Genomic DNA, 15037 nt, shown 5'->3' with positions numbered 1-15037 from the left:
GTCTTAGACAGGAACTCTCACAGGTATCGCCTGAGGAGATGCTGGTGGTCTGCGGGGACTGGAACTGTACAATGGATTTTACGAAAGACAGAAATGGGGAGGAGCCTCATTCAGGCTCAGTGGGGGTGTTAAGGGACATCAATAATCAGTTCGACCTAGTGGATGTTTGGAGAACTAGACATGCCAACACAAGACAATATACATGGGTGAAGGTCTTTGGGGCTAGGGTGAGTGCAGCCAGGCTTGATCGATTGTACATGTCTAGGAATCAGAGCAATAGGCTGTTGGGCGCTACCATTCTCCCAGTGGGTTTTTCGGATCACCACATAACCATGGCTCGGCTGTCTATTTCACCAGGGCCTCGGCAGGCATCCTATTGGAAGTTTCATGTAAAGCTCTTACAAGATGCCACTTTTTGCTCAGGTTTCCAGACTTTTTTTGGGAAAGGTGGGGGAAGCGAAGAGAGGAGTATAAGTCTCTGAGTCAATGGTGAGATGTGGGAAAAGTCCAAATTCGGCTTTTCTGCCAACAGTATACAGCTCTCTCATCCTCAGAGGCTAGGAGAGTATTGGGGGAACTCAAGCTTAGTATTAGTGAGAAGTAGGTAGAGCTGGTGGGGCAAGGCAATGTAGGCCTCCAGGCTAATTTAGCTGAACTACGTAGGGACCTGGGCAGTTTCTTCCAGGTTAAAGCAAAGGGAGAACTTGTAAGAGCTAGGTTCTCCATGCTCAAGGAGATGGATGCATTGTCTACGGCTTTCGGATGGGCGGGTGACCTCTGTGGTGGGGGAGATGCGGGAGCGGACTGTGGAGTTTTATACTGAGTTGTATAGGGCTGAACTGTGTGATACTGTGTGATCCTATGTGTGCTCAGGTTTTGTTTGCCGAACTCCCTAAGCTCTCTCTGGTACAAAGGGATGAAACTGACATTCCCCTGTTGTCCCATGAACTGGCAGAGGCCCTAACCCATATGTCCCCCGGCCGTGCACCGGGGGTCGATGGACTCCCAGTGGAGTTTTATAAAAAATTCTGGGGAATAATTGGATTGGACTTCTTTTGCGTGTTGCGTGAGTGCGTCGGGGTAGGAGAGTTGCCGATGAGCTGCCGTCGGGCGGCTCTGACTCTCCTGCCCAAAAAAGGGGACTTGTGTGAACTTAAGAACTGGAGGCCTGTGGCATTGCTCTGTGCGGACTACAAGATATTTGCCAAGGTCCTCGCTGACAGACTGAAGTCCCATCTGGACTCTATAGTACACAAGGACCAGACATATTGTGTACCAGGACGCTCAATCATGGACAACTTGTTCTTAATCAGGGACATGTTGGACTTGTCGAGAGGTTCTAATGTGAACTTTGGACTGGTCTCTTTAGATCAAGAGAAGGCCTTTGATAGAGTGTACGATGAGTATCTGTTTAATGTGATGTTTGGGTTTGGGGAAAGGTTTTTGGCCTATGTGAAGATGTTGTATATGCAGTTATATACACTAGCCATTGAGCCTTTTTTGGGCCTGTTATGAAGGAGACTGCAGGGAGTGTGCTGGACAGGCATAGCAGTGTCAGTGTATGCAGATGACGTTTCTGTGATGGTCAGGATATGCAGACACTAGAGACTAGTCTGAAGGTGTACGAGGGAGCTTCGTCAGCTAAGGTAAACTGGGGCAAGAGCAAAGCTCTGTTATGTGGGCCATGGGGGGATAGGGCCCCTATGCTTCTAGGGGGGTTGCAGTGGGGTTGTGAAGGGCTTAACATTTTGGGGGTGTACCTGGGCTCGGAGAGGTGGGTCAGGAAGAACTGGGAGGGGCTGTCACAGGCAGTGGTGTCAAGACTGGCCAGGTGGAGGTGGCTCCTGTCCCAAGTGTCATATAGAGGGAGGGTGCTGACAATCAACAACCTGGTGGCATCTTCCCTGTGGCATAAACTGGCTGTCCTCAACCCCCCCGCCGGTCTGCTCGCAGACCTGCAACACAAGCTGGTGGATTTGTTTCTGGTCGGGCCATCACTGGCTGAGGGCGGCAGTGTTGGATATGTCCGTAAATGAAGGAGGACAGGGCCTGGTGGAACTGGAGAGCAGGGTGGCTGCATTCCGACTAAAGGCGGCGCAGAGACTGCTGTACCATACTGATGTCGGATGGAGGGAGCCAGCATGCGCTCTGCTGAGCTGGCGGATTAGGGTTGGACCGGCAGCTATTCCTCATGAAGCTGGAGGGGCTGAGTACAGCAGGACTCTCTGATTTCTACTCTGCGGTGCTGAGGGCCTGGCAGCTACTAAGGCACACACGAGAAGGGGGTGTGGAGCCTGGGCTGTGGGTGTGGGAGGAGCCTATCTTCCACAACCCAGCCATCCTTTTGAGATCGGTTCAGTCGGCCACCCTGAAGAGGCGACTGATGGCAGCGGGATTACTAAGGCTGGATGACCTGCGACTGCTGGGAGAGGAGGGGTGGAAAACCCCGGAAGTCCTAGCACAACAAACAGGACTAACATCTCTTAGGCTGCTGGAGAGATTCCTGGGGGAAGTCCAGGAGGCTCTGTCTGAGCCGTTAAAGGGGGTGTTTGAGCGGCCAAAGGGGGAGGGGCCAGCAATGTTTCCGCCACTGCACATGACTGCAGAGACTGGGGACTGGCAAGGGGGTCTGGAGGACTTGTTAGATTTTAACACTCCGAGCCTGGGGGAGTTTGAAGGGGTGGGAGGTAAAGCCCTCTACAACCTCTGTATTAAGGTAAGGAACATTAGGAGCCTAACAGGAGTGAAGGCACATCAGTGGCAGGGTGTATGTGGGGCGGAGAGTATAGTGGGTTTTAGATGGAGGGGGCTCTACAAACTCCCAGTACCAAAGAGGTCAGGGGACCTCCAGTGGAGGGTTCTACATGGAGCCCTGGCCACTAACAGCTGGTTGGCACGGGTTGAACCGAAAGTCGGACAGGGGTGTCCTTTCTGTGTCATGAGTGGAACTGTGATTCATGTGTTTTCTGTGTGCGCCAGGTTAATGCCTTTAATGTCTCTGTTGGAATGTCTGTGTGAGAGGTTGGGGGTGGAGTTTACTGTTGGTATGTTTATAATGGGGTACAGGTATTCAAATAAGGAAAAGGTTAAATGTGTGTTGTTGAATTTTCTGTTTGCTCAGGCAAAGTTAGCTATTTGGATAACAAGGAGGAACAGGGTCAAAGGTGGGGGGATAACAGACCCTTTACTATTATTTAATGGGATGGTCTCTGCGCGCCTTAGGGTGGAATTTGAGTTCTATAAAATGATAAAAAGTGTGGAGATGTTTCAAGAGATATGGTGTGTTGGGGGGGGGGCTGTCTGTATAGCTAGGAAAGATGGTCTGTATATACGGTTGTAGAAGTGGTGAGGTTTGGGTTATTGTGATGTGTGGTGTTGTTTTTGTATTGTGGGGTAGAGGGAAAGGTGAGTATGCAGTACAGGGGATATTGGTACTTTTTTATATTTATTTTAGGGGGGGGGGGGGGGTTAATGAAATGAGGATGTACCATTAAAGAAAGACATAAAGTCAAAAGTCTCTCTGTCTGTCTGTCTCTCTCTCTCTCTCTCTCTCTCTCTCTCTCTCTCTCTCTCTCTCTCTCTCTCTCTCTCTGTGTCTCTCTGTCTGTCTCTCTGTCTCTCTCTCTCTCTCTCTCTCTCTCTCTCTCTGTCTCTCTGTCTGTCTCTCTCTCTCTCTCTCTGTCTGTCTGTCTGTCTGTCTCTCTCTCTCTCTCTCTCTGTCTGTCTCTCTCTCTCTCTATCTCTCTCTCTCTCTCTCTCTCTCTCTCTCTCTCTCTCTGTCTCTCTGTCTGTCTCCCTGTCTCTCTCTCTCTCTCTCTCTCTCAATTCAATTCAAGTTCAATTTAAGGGCTTTATTGGCATGGGAAACGTATGTTAACATTGCCAAAGCAAGTGAAGTAGATAGTAAACAAAAGTGAAATAAACAATTAATATTAACAGTATACATTACACTCAGAAGTTCCAAAAGCATAAAGACATTTCAAATGTCATATTATGCATATGTACAGTGTTGTAACAATGTGCAAATAGTTAAAGTACAAATGGGAAAATAAATCAACATAAATATGGGTTGTATTTACAATGGTGTTTGTTCTTCACTGGTTGCCCTTTTCTTGTGGCAACAGGTCACAAATCTTGCTGCTGTGATGGCACACTGTGGTTTTTCACCCAGTAGATAAAGGAGTTTATCAAAATTGGGTTTGTTTTCGAATTCTTTGTGGATCTCTGAATCTGAGGGAAATATGTGTCGCACGGACCGATAAACCTTTTTATCAGTAAATTAGACCTTCTTCAGTAGTCATTCAGTATTATATTATCTGCATATCTACATAGCTATTATGACTAATCAAGAATAGTGTATGCATATCTCTTGACTTGCTTCTCTCTCTCATTTTTTCAATTAAATTCAATTTAAGGGCATGGGAAACATATGTTAACATTGCCAAAGCAAGTGAAGTAGATAGTAAACAAAAGTGAAATTAACAATAAATATTAACAGTTAACATTACACTCAGAAGTTCCAACAGAATAAAGACATTTCAAATGTCATATTATATCTAATACGGTGTTGAAACAATGTGCAAATAGTTAAAGTACAAATGGAAAAATAAATAAACATAAATATGGGTTGTATTTACAATGATGTTTGTTCTTCACTGGTTGCCCTTTTCTTGTGGCAACAGGTCACAAATCTTGCTGCTGTGATGCCACACTGTGGTTTTTCACCCAGTAGATAAGGGAGTTTATCAAAATCAAATCAAATCAAATCACATTTTATTGGTCACATGCGCCGAATACAACAGGTGCAGACATTACAGTGAAATGCTTACTTACAGCCCTTAACCAACAGTGCATTTATTTTAAACAAAAAAAGTAAGAATAAAACAACAACAAAAAAAGTGTTGAGAAAAAAAGAGCAGAAGTAAAATAAAGTGACAGTAGGGAGGCTATATATACAGTAAAATAAAGTGACAGTAGGGAGGCTATATATACAGGGGGGTACCGTTGCAGAGTCAATGTGCGGGGGCACCGGCTAGTTGAGGTAGTTGAGGTAATATGTACATGTGGGTAGAGTTAAAGTGACTATGCATAAATACTTAACAGAGTAGCAGCAGCGTAAAAAGGATGGGGTGGGGGGGCAGTGCAAATAGTCCGGGTAGCCATGATTAGCTGTTCAGGAGTCTTATGGCTTGGGGGTAGAAGCTGTTGAGAAGTCTTTTGGACCTAGACTTGGCACTCCGGTACCGCTTGCCGTGCGGTAGCAGAGAGAACAGTCTATGACTAGGGTGGCTGGAGTCTTTGACAATTTTGAGGGCCTTCCTCTGACACCGCCTGGTATAGAGGTCCTGAATGGCAGGGAGCTTTGCCCCAGTGATGTACTGGGCCGTACGCACTACCCTCTGTAGTGCCTTGCGGTCAGAGGCCAAGCAGTTGCCATACCAGGCGGTGATGCAACCAGTCAGGATGCTCTCGATGGTGCAGCTGTAGAATTTTTTGAGGATCTGAGGACCCATGCCAAATCTTTTTAGTCTCCTGAGGGGGAATAGGCTTTGTCGTGCCCTCTTGGGTTTGTTTTTGAATTCTTTGTGGATCTCTGTAATCTGAGGGAAATATGTGTCTCTAATATGGTCATACATTTGCCAGGAAGTGCAGCTCAGTTTCCACCTCATTTTGTGGGCAGTGTGCACATAGCCTGTCTTCTCTTGAGAGCCAGGTCTGCCTATGGCGGCCTTTCTCAAAGAGTCTCACTGAGTCTGTACATAGTTAAAGCTGTCCTTAAGTTTGGGTCAGTCACAGTGGTCAGGTATTCTGCCACTGTGTACTCTCTGTTTAGGGCCAAATAGCATTCTAGTTTGCTCTGTTTTTTTGTTAATTCTTTCCTATGTGTCAAGTAATTCTCTTTTTGTTTTCTCATGATTTGGTTGGGTCTGATTGTGTTGCTGTCCTTGGGCTCTGTGGGGTCTGTTTGTGTTTGTGAACAGAGCCACAGGGCCAGCTTGCTTAGGGGACTCTTCTCCAAGTTCATCTCTCTGTCTTTGCGCTAAAACACTGGTCCACGGTCTATGCTCTGCAAGACTTACTGCAGGGAAGCCTTGCCTTGTTAAAAGCACAAGGGTACATGTCACCTTTGCAAATGCACACAGAGTCTCATTAAAGTTTCATGCAAATTGCTGAAAGAGGTTTGCCATCCCCTTCCTACTCAATCGGTCTCTCTGCACGCTTTACACTCTTTTCAAATCTACCACAGCAATCGACAGCAGGCAGGGCAGCAGCTGAAATATTAGCATAGGACATTTCTCTATACACTGCACATTTCCTGTTAGAGAAGGAAACAATACAATGATTGGTTGAGAGGGGCTGATGGGTAAAACCCAGACATTAGAGGCTGCCTGCCCTGCATTGAGATTGTTTGGCGACCATTTTCAGGATGTTGAGTAGTAGTACAGTATTTTAAACATATAGTTTGCATATACAGTGTATGTCGGCATTGTCTGTCCAATATAGCAAGGTTTTCCAAGCTCGGTCCTGGGGCCCCCACTGAGTGCACGTTTTGGTTTTTGCCCTTGTACTACATAGGTGATTCAAATCATCAAAGCTTGATGATGAGTTGGTTGTTTGAATCAGCTGTGTAGTGCTAGGGCAAAAAAACTAAACGTGCACTCATGGGGGCCCAAGGACCGAGTTCAGGAAACCCTGTATATAGGATAAAGTGGAGAGTCAAAAAAATGACAGATTATTTCTTTACATGGCTAACATTTTTACAGCTGTGAAATGTTGTTTGTGAAATATGTTTAATTAGAAATGTATTCAAACATACGGTATGTATTTTGGTAGATTAGAATACTAGTATTGTGACTTTTCTGTGCATGTAATTGACCAATATCTATGGCATATAATGTCATTGACAATGTTTTACCTGAAATTGTATTTTGTGAACACATAGCTGAGACATGAGGATGATGTACTGTACCTATAGCTATTTTGGGTGTGCATGCCTTGAATTATTACGTCCATATATAACTTATTTATCTTTTCTCTCTTTTTCTCTCTCTCTTTGTGTTTCTTCCCTCCACAGACATTCATAGTGCTAAATAGAGGGAAGACAATCTTCCGCTTTAGTGCCAACCCTGCCTTGTACATCATAAGTCCTTTTAATATTTTCAGGCGAATAGCTATAAAAATTTTGATACATTCATATCCTTTCAAATGGTGTCCTACCAGGAGAGACAAAAGTCTTTCCTGTTCGTTTTGATTATTTATGAAGATTCTGCTGCTTCTGTTAGTGCTGCATGCTAATGTTCATATGACTGCTGCTTCTGTTAGTGCTGCATGCTAATGTTCATATGACTGCTGCTTCTGTTAGTGCTGCATGCTAATGTTCATATGACTGCTGCTTCTGTTAGTGCTGCATGCTAATGTTCATATGACTGCTGCTTCTGTTAGTGCTGCATGCTAATGTTCATATGACTGCTGCTTCTGTTAGTGCTGCATGCTAATGTTCATATGACTGCTGCTTCTGTTTAGGTAGTATAGACTGTATATGGCACCCTATTGCCTTTATACACTATTTTAGAACCTAAAATGGTTATTCGGCATAGAGGAGAGGAAGAAAGGAAGACAGAGGAGAGGAAGCCACTTCAGACTATTGAGATGCAGCTCTGGTTGCTCAAACGCTGACGTTGGGGTTTTCTTCACACAACCACATCGTTTTTTCCTGTGGTGAAACCCTTGTTAGTCTTGAAAGGTATAGTGCAGTATCCCAAATGGCCCCCTATTACCATTATAGCGTACTATGTTTGTCCAGATACCCGTAGACTTCCAGTCATTGCGCTAACACTATTTAGCATTGGCTCGCGAAACTACACAGAGACATAAAAATGGTATCCACAAGTTCATCTGACGGAAGTAGATAAAGGGCCTCATTGCCAAAATCCCGAAGTATCCCTTTAACTGTTTTGGATGATGACATTTATTTTTTGTTTTTCACTTTGAATCTCTGGACTCCTTAATTCATTTCCCTACTCTTTTCAGCATGATCATTATGTGTACTATTTTGACCAACTGTATATTCATGACTTTTAGTGATCCTCCGGAGTGGTCCAAGCAAGTAGAGTAAGTATTCGTTTATTATATTTATCTACACGGGTAAATAATATATAAATATATAATATAAACTAGAAAACATTTATTATGCATGTCTTAACCTACACAAGTTTGGTTTTAACAGTGGTGTATTGCTAGCCTCGATAAAAGCCTGAGCGTATTACCAGCACATAATTTCAACAGATAAAAACGTTGTTCTTCTTGGATTTGATAAATTGCTAATTCTGACCATGTTTCCAGGTACACATTCACAGGGATTTATACGTTTGAATGTCTTGTAAAAATCGTCGCTCGAGGATTCTGTATAGATGGGTTTACATTCCTAAGGGATCCCTGGAACTGGCTGGATTTCATGGTCATTTCTATGGCGTAAGTATCAGAATCCTTATAAGAGATATTAAGTAATATTATTGTGTGGGATCATTGATAAATAGAGCATTAATACGTCTAAAGGTATTGTTACTGTCCAGGATTGTCCTTTCTTTCTTTCTTTCTTTCTTTCTTTCTTTCTTTCTTTCTTTCTTTCTTTCTTTCTTTCTTTCTTTGATGGGGAGTTCAATCAGGTGTTTTCAGAGGGTTCCTGACTGTTCCTGCTTACTGCCTCTCTCTCTCTCTCCCTCTCTTTCTCTCCCTCTCTCTCTCTCCCTCTCTTTCTCTCCCTCTCTTTCTCTCCCTCTCTCTTTCTCTGTCTCTCATCTCTCTTTCTCTCATCTCTTTCTCTCCCTCTCTTTCTCTCCCTCTCTCTTTCTCTGTCTCTCATCTCTCTTTCTCTCATCTCTTTCTCTCCCTCTCTTTCTCTCCCTCTCTTTCTCTCCCTCTCTCTTTCTCTGTCTCTCATCTCTCTTTCTCTCCCTCTCTTTCTCTCCCTCTCTTTCTCTTTCTCTCCCTCTCTCTTTCTCTGTCTCTCATCTCTCTTTCTCTCCCTCTCGTTCTCTCCCTCTCTTTCTCTCCCTCTCTTTCTCTCCCTCTCTCTTTATCTGTCTCTCTCTCTCACTCTCCATTTTTCTCTTTCAATTTGCTGGAGACCTTAGGATTCTGATCAATGCTTCATCTTACCATGTTGGATTTGACATGATATAGATGTATAGTTAGTAATACATTACATGTTGACAAACTAACTAGAACTAGAACTAACTAGAACTAACTCTAACTATAGGCTACCATGTTTTTGATGATCCGTAGAACTAGATCAGCATTTTACGAAGTGGACCTTGAATGTCTTTAACTTCAAGAAGTGTTTCTGTTGAACCACTACATTTGTCTTGTATCGTGTGTGTCAATAACAGTTTGTAACTTTGATTTGATTCTGCAGGTATATAACAGAGTTTGTAAACCTAGGCAATGTCTCAGCTCTGCGCACATTCAGAGTGTTGAGGGCATTGAAAACTATTTCTGTAATTCCAGGTAAGACAGGATGGGGGTCGGGGGTCGGTGTGTCGGGGGTCCTGTTTTTCTTTTCTTTTTCCTTTCCTCCGTAGACAGGCTCTGTGAGTGGCGTCGTGGTTACTTCCTGGTTGGGTGCGTTCGTGGTGGTGGTGTTGTGGTGCTCTTGCGCGTGTGGTTTTGTCATTGGTGTTTGTTTGTGTGTGGTCCTTCCCCTGTTTACAGATATATAACAGAGTTTGTGGACCTGGGCAATGTCTCTGCGCTGAGAACATTCAGAGTTCTCCGAGCATTGAAAACTATCTCTGTCATACCAGGTGAGATTCAGTTTAAACACTAAGGCTGATATTTATATCACACCCTTTTTATTTTCTTATACTCACTATTATTATTATTATCATTTTTAAGCAACAAAAAAAAAGATTTGGAAATAATAACATTTGTTGAATTTATTTTTTCCTCCAAATTTATCAAAAATGGTACTGATACATTTTTGATAGGCTTTGCAGTCTACTCCAGGGTCCTCCAAAGTTTCTCTCTTCTGCCCCAGTAGAAGTCTCATCCTAAAGGCAGCTGTGGTTCTGCTATGGCTATTAATTGGCGCTTGCAACGCCAGGGTTGTGGGTTCGATTCCCACGGGGGGGCCAGTATGAAATATGTATGCACTCACTAACTGTAAGTCGCTCTGGATAAGAGCGTCTGCTAAAAGACTAAAATGTAAAATGAATAGGCAGAAGCAGAAGCAGAAGCCCCACTAAAGAAAGGGACACTGACAACACCAGTATGATAGCACATCAATAGATTGTAACCAGAGACAAAGTCAAATATATGTTGATTAAATATGGGATTAATTTTTCTTTAGCTGAACATAAGGAATAGCTTATAATTAACCAACCTTTCCTTATTCACTGTACTGTACACTTTGACGAAGACTGTTGAGACATTTACAGTATAGCTCATCCATAGTACTTTTATCATTGGAAAAAGCCTCCAGGCTCTTGCAAGGTTTCCGAAAGATGTTTATAATATCTTTATTAAGATAATTATTAATATCCAAAAAATAACTAGGTAATTGGCTTGGAAGAGAGGGTACAATTAACTAAATCCATTAACATTATTTATTACGAACAAAAGGATGCAAATTAAAGGAAAAAACGTATGTTGACGCCCAGTTGGGAACTGACATAGCTCTAAGTGACATCCAACGGAATATACTTATTCACTATTGATGAAGACTGCCAAGCCTAGTTTGTGGACGTATTTTATACTGCATGATGCTTTTGAGTCACTTGCATTACAGTGTTAGCCTGCTAAAAAGCTTGGCTGATGACAAATGGCATTGAAAACGTTTGTTTTGCCCGTTTACGTTTGTTGTTTTGTTCATTTTGATGGTTAACTTTTCGTTACAATGACCGACTTGAACAGAAAATAGAACACATATTTTCTGCTGGCATTCTAGAGAGTTCTAGAATGCTGATGGGGTGACTGAATGAGCCACTAACCTTTAACTGAGTCAGCACATACAGCACCTACAGTACATACAGGATATGATATGATATATGAAGGATGGCAGTGCTTAAGTTGTAAATCGGGAGGTGCCGGAACAGAAAGTGAGGGGCGAGAGGGGGGTGACCTAGGGGCCTCTGAGGTACTGGAATGAATTAGAAATAAATCACCTTTATAATAAATCAGTGCATGCATATCATGGCGTTTGCGAAGTGGCATAGAGCATTAGAGTTGTGGCATAGCATAGCGCTTACATAAGTTGCACACATTTTTTTTAAACTTGGGTTTGGGAAGAATTTGACCTTTTACAAACACATTTCATTCAGTTCTACGTCATTTTATATGACTTGGAGACTTTAGCAGAATCTTTTTTAATACTGCACAAATGATCGAAATAACAGGTTACTTTGATACTGAGAATCTGAGATCAATAAAAATGACCTCGTCTTGAGTCCTAGAAAAGCGTTCCAGTTTCACTGACTCACCAGCGATGGCCGATGCACTCATGCCAAAAGCCTATCTCTTGTTTTACTTTGTAAAACAATGTTCGCTCAATAGACCTATTTGGAAGTTGATCAAATATTTTGGTAGCCTACAGTAGGATTAGAGTCTTCTCTTCTAAGCAGGAGACATTTGCTTTCCAACCTGCGTTTTCCCGCGATTGTATTTGATAAATTGGCTTGTCCTGGCTGCATGCTGTTCACTGACAGTTTTGCAGCGCTATATGCTTTGGGATTGAGCTACATAAACACAATCCAAAGCTAGGCAATTCACAGCTATTGGTCATCTGTGGCTAAATTGTAGGCCTACTCTTGGTGTAGTATTCTAAATTATTTAATTTCTTTCTGAACAGACAACAGTAATTCTATAACTTTGGCAAATTTATTTCAATTAATCAGCTGCAGCTCCTCCAGCACCCTTGATTCTATAAGGATATAAATGATGAAGTGCAACGCTGGAGAGATGAGAGTTGCAGGCTCATGTCTAGCAGAGAGAGGGAGAGAGATCATAGAAAGTAAAGCTCATTCTAGTTCTGAGAGCGATACAGGCGTGCTTCTCTCTTTCACCACAGCAACGGCCACGCGTTGGTTTCAAGCATAGGCTATAATGTTGCAGAAACCATAAGCCCTCTACGTTTTCACATTACATTTTTTTAGGGGGCAGGAGAATTAATGAGGAGGCAACTCGAATTAACTCTGATCGCTTTTATTCGAAGTTTTACTTTGCAAACAGTGATTTTTATTTCACGTAGAGGTACCGGATCCAGCCAAATAAGTTCCGGAATGAAACAGTCCAAAACTGAGAGGTGCCGGATCCTGCTCAAATTAAGCAATGAAGGATGGTCAACTATGGTTCTTCGCCCCAGCTGGTAAAGCTGGGCAAAACTGGTTGAAATGACATCATGATGACATAATGATGAAATAACATAATGATGAAATGACATCATGATGAAATGACATCATGATGACCTGTTTCAGGTTGTAATGACGTCACTTCAACATGTTTTACTCACTGGGTTATTGCTCTTCTCACAGAAAAGACAAACTGTGGGTTTCTCTCATTTTGACGGACACATTTCCTTGGGAAACTCATGAGATGTCAACACAGGGAGGTGCCAAAAAGAAACATTTATTACTCTCAGATTTATTCTAAGTAAACCCTGTCCGGATTATAGTCAATAAAATTAAATAAATTCAGTAGTGTCACTGAAAATATAGAAGAGATTGTTTCTCATTATTTCAATGATATATCGATTAGGTGCATGACACCTCACTAGTGGTACATTCTTCTGTCAATAGTCAGCATCCTACAGATCTAAGTTAAGTTGGGACCATATTATAGAAGGAGAGGTGTAAGCCAAGCCTGCTCTACCTGAAGAGGGACAACAGAAGCCCCTCAGCACTTCCAGTTCCGTGTGTGAGAAACATTCTGTTTCTGGAAATGTTTGGAATCCTCCTGCATTCTATGGACCAATTGCTTCAGCCATTCTGAGTTCTGCCTGAGGATGATGCCTGTCCTGAAGGGAAAATAATATGTTTCCTTTTTAGTGAAGAGCTATGGGTGAGACTGTAGGGTTCGGGGCAAGAAGGGGTGAGAGTCTGGATGTAGTAGGGTTGGGGTAAGAAGGGGTTAGAGAATGGCTGTAGTAGGGTTGGGGTAAGAAGGGGTTAGAGAATGGCTGTAGTAGGGTTGGGTAAGAAGGGGTTAGAGAATGGTTGTAGTAGGGTTGGGGTAAGAAGGGGTTAGAGAATGGCTGTAGTAGGGTTGGGTAAGAAGGGGTTAGAGAATGGCTGTAGTAAGGTTGGGGTAAGAAGGGGTTAGAGAATGGCTGTAGTAGGGTTGGGGTAAGAAGGGGTTAGAGAATGGCTGTAGTAGGGTTGGGTAAGAAGGGGTTAGAGAATGGCTGTAGTAGGGTTGGGTAAGAAGGGGTTAGAGAATGGCTGTAGTAAGGTTGGGGTAAGAAGGGGTTAGAGAATGGCTGTAGTAGGGCTGGGGTAAGAAGGGGTAAGAGTCTGTGCTTTAACCTAATGACACCTAAGAGAGAAAAAGGCCCCAGAGTGGCGATGGCATTGAATGGTTTCTGTTCAGCCTTGGAGTTTAAATGACCTGCATGTCAATGACCTGCCTGCCTGTGCCTCTGACCTCTTATCATATCCCCTCGTTGGTTTCTACCCCCTGCCTGCCTGTGCCTCTGACCCCTTATCATATCCCCTCGTTGGTTTCTACCCCCTGCCTGCCTGTACCTCTGACCCCTTATCATATATCCCCTTGTTGTGCTGCTGTGCTTCCTTCCTTCCTTCCTTCCTTCCTTCCTTCCTTCCTTCCTTCCTTCCTTCCTTCCTTCCTTTCTTATGGATTGCCCTCGCACTGTTCTGTTTCCTGGAGTCCTCCCCCTCTAGTTCAGCTGTAATCCATCACTGGCCATACTGGCAACGTAGAGCAAAGATACTAATAGGTCTCTTCCTGGTTCAATAGTGATATATTATTTACATGTTTTTCTTTGATTAACTGTATACAGCCAGTGATACTGATAGTTCTCTTCCTGTTTCAGTAGTGACATATCAACTAACTGTATACAGCCAGTGAGTGTCTCATTACTAAACCTCTGAACAGAGGGGGATGGCTCTTGGCTATTTGTTGTTCATATTTGTATTATAAAATGTTTTGTATGTCTTCAGTTGTTGAAGTTTGTCTGAAGTTGTACTGTTTTTAACTAATTAAATATACATTTTAAGTTTCTATGTTTATGTTATTGAAATGTCAAATATCAAATGTCAGCTTTCCAGCCCACTGCAAAGTTTTACCTTTTGTAGACTATTTTACCTTGTTTGAGTATACCAAACATTAGGAACAGCTTCCTAATATTGAGTTGCACCCCCCCCACCCCCCCCCCCCCCCCTTGTGTCGAAAGCGTTCCACAGGGATGCTGATTCAAATGATTCCCACAGTTGTGCCAAGTTGGCTGGATGTCCTTTGGGTGGTGGACCATTCTTGATAGACACGGGAAACGGTTAGGCATGAAAAACCCAGCAGCGATGCAGTTCTTGACACAAACCGGTGCACTTGGCACCTACTACCAATGTTCCCTAGATATTTTTTAGACACTGAGCAAATTTCAGGTCTGCTGAGCGCAAACTTGAACATTGTGAAAATTCGGTGATAAGCCTGGTGCACGTTTACCGTGAACACTGAGGCTGTACCCGCTTTAAGTTAGTTTTAACAGTGGCCAAGTAGGCGCTACAGCAGCAGCCAATGTGTGGTGTTCAATGTAGGCCTACATTCCATGAGACTTTTAGAAGAAAAAAAAAAAACCTGTTTATCTACTTGTCCTTCAGACAAGGAGGTGACTGAAAATGTTGTGTTTAATAGAATAGAATAAAACTTTATTGTCCATCCAGGATGTTTCTTTGACATCACCTTCCATTAAAAGGATCACATACACATACATTCTCACATCACACACATTTAAACTAGTCAGTCCATCATGTTGCATACACTAAAAACATAGAGGACATGAATACATTCACTCACAACTGACCGCTGT

General features: G+C 43.0%; 1 protein-coding gene across 6 annotated transcripts in view; it reads left to right on the top strand.

Annotated features, from left to right (window-relative positions):
• Positions 1-15037, top strand: part of LOC311147726 (sodium channel protein type 8 subunit alpha-like) — a gene marked incomplete at both ends in the record, with an annotated part of 104147 nt that overhangs the window by 20592 nt on the left and 68518 nt on the right. For all 6 annotated transcript variants that reach the window (XM_084184489.1, XM_084184487.1, XM_084184486.1 and 3 more), the window contains 4 exons: positions 7076-7209; positions 8032-8112; positions 8344-8472; positions 9712-9803. In XM_084184489.1, the coding sequence (XP_084040615.1) occupies positions 7076-7209; positions 8032-8112; positions 8344-8472; positions 9712-9803 (436 nt within the window). The remainder of the gene's footprint in view (positions 1-7075; positions 7210-8031; positions 8113-8343; positions 8473-9711; positions 9804-15037) is intronic.

The sequence above is a fragment of the Coregonus lavaretus genome, assembly GCF_964263955.1.
Source record: "Coregonus lavaretus genome assembly, chromosome: 20".
Lineage (NCBI taxonomy): Eukaryota > Metazoa > Chordata > Actinopteri > Salmoniformes > Salmonidae > Coregonus > Coregonus lavaretus.
This window is presented reverse-complemented; position numbering and strand designations above follow the sequence as displayed.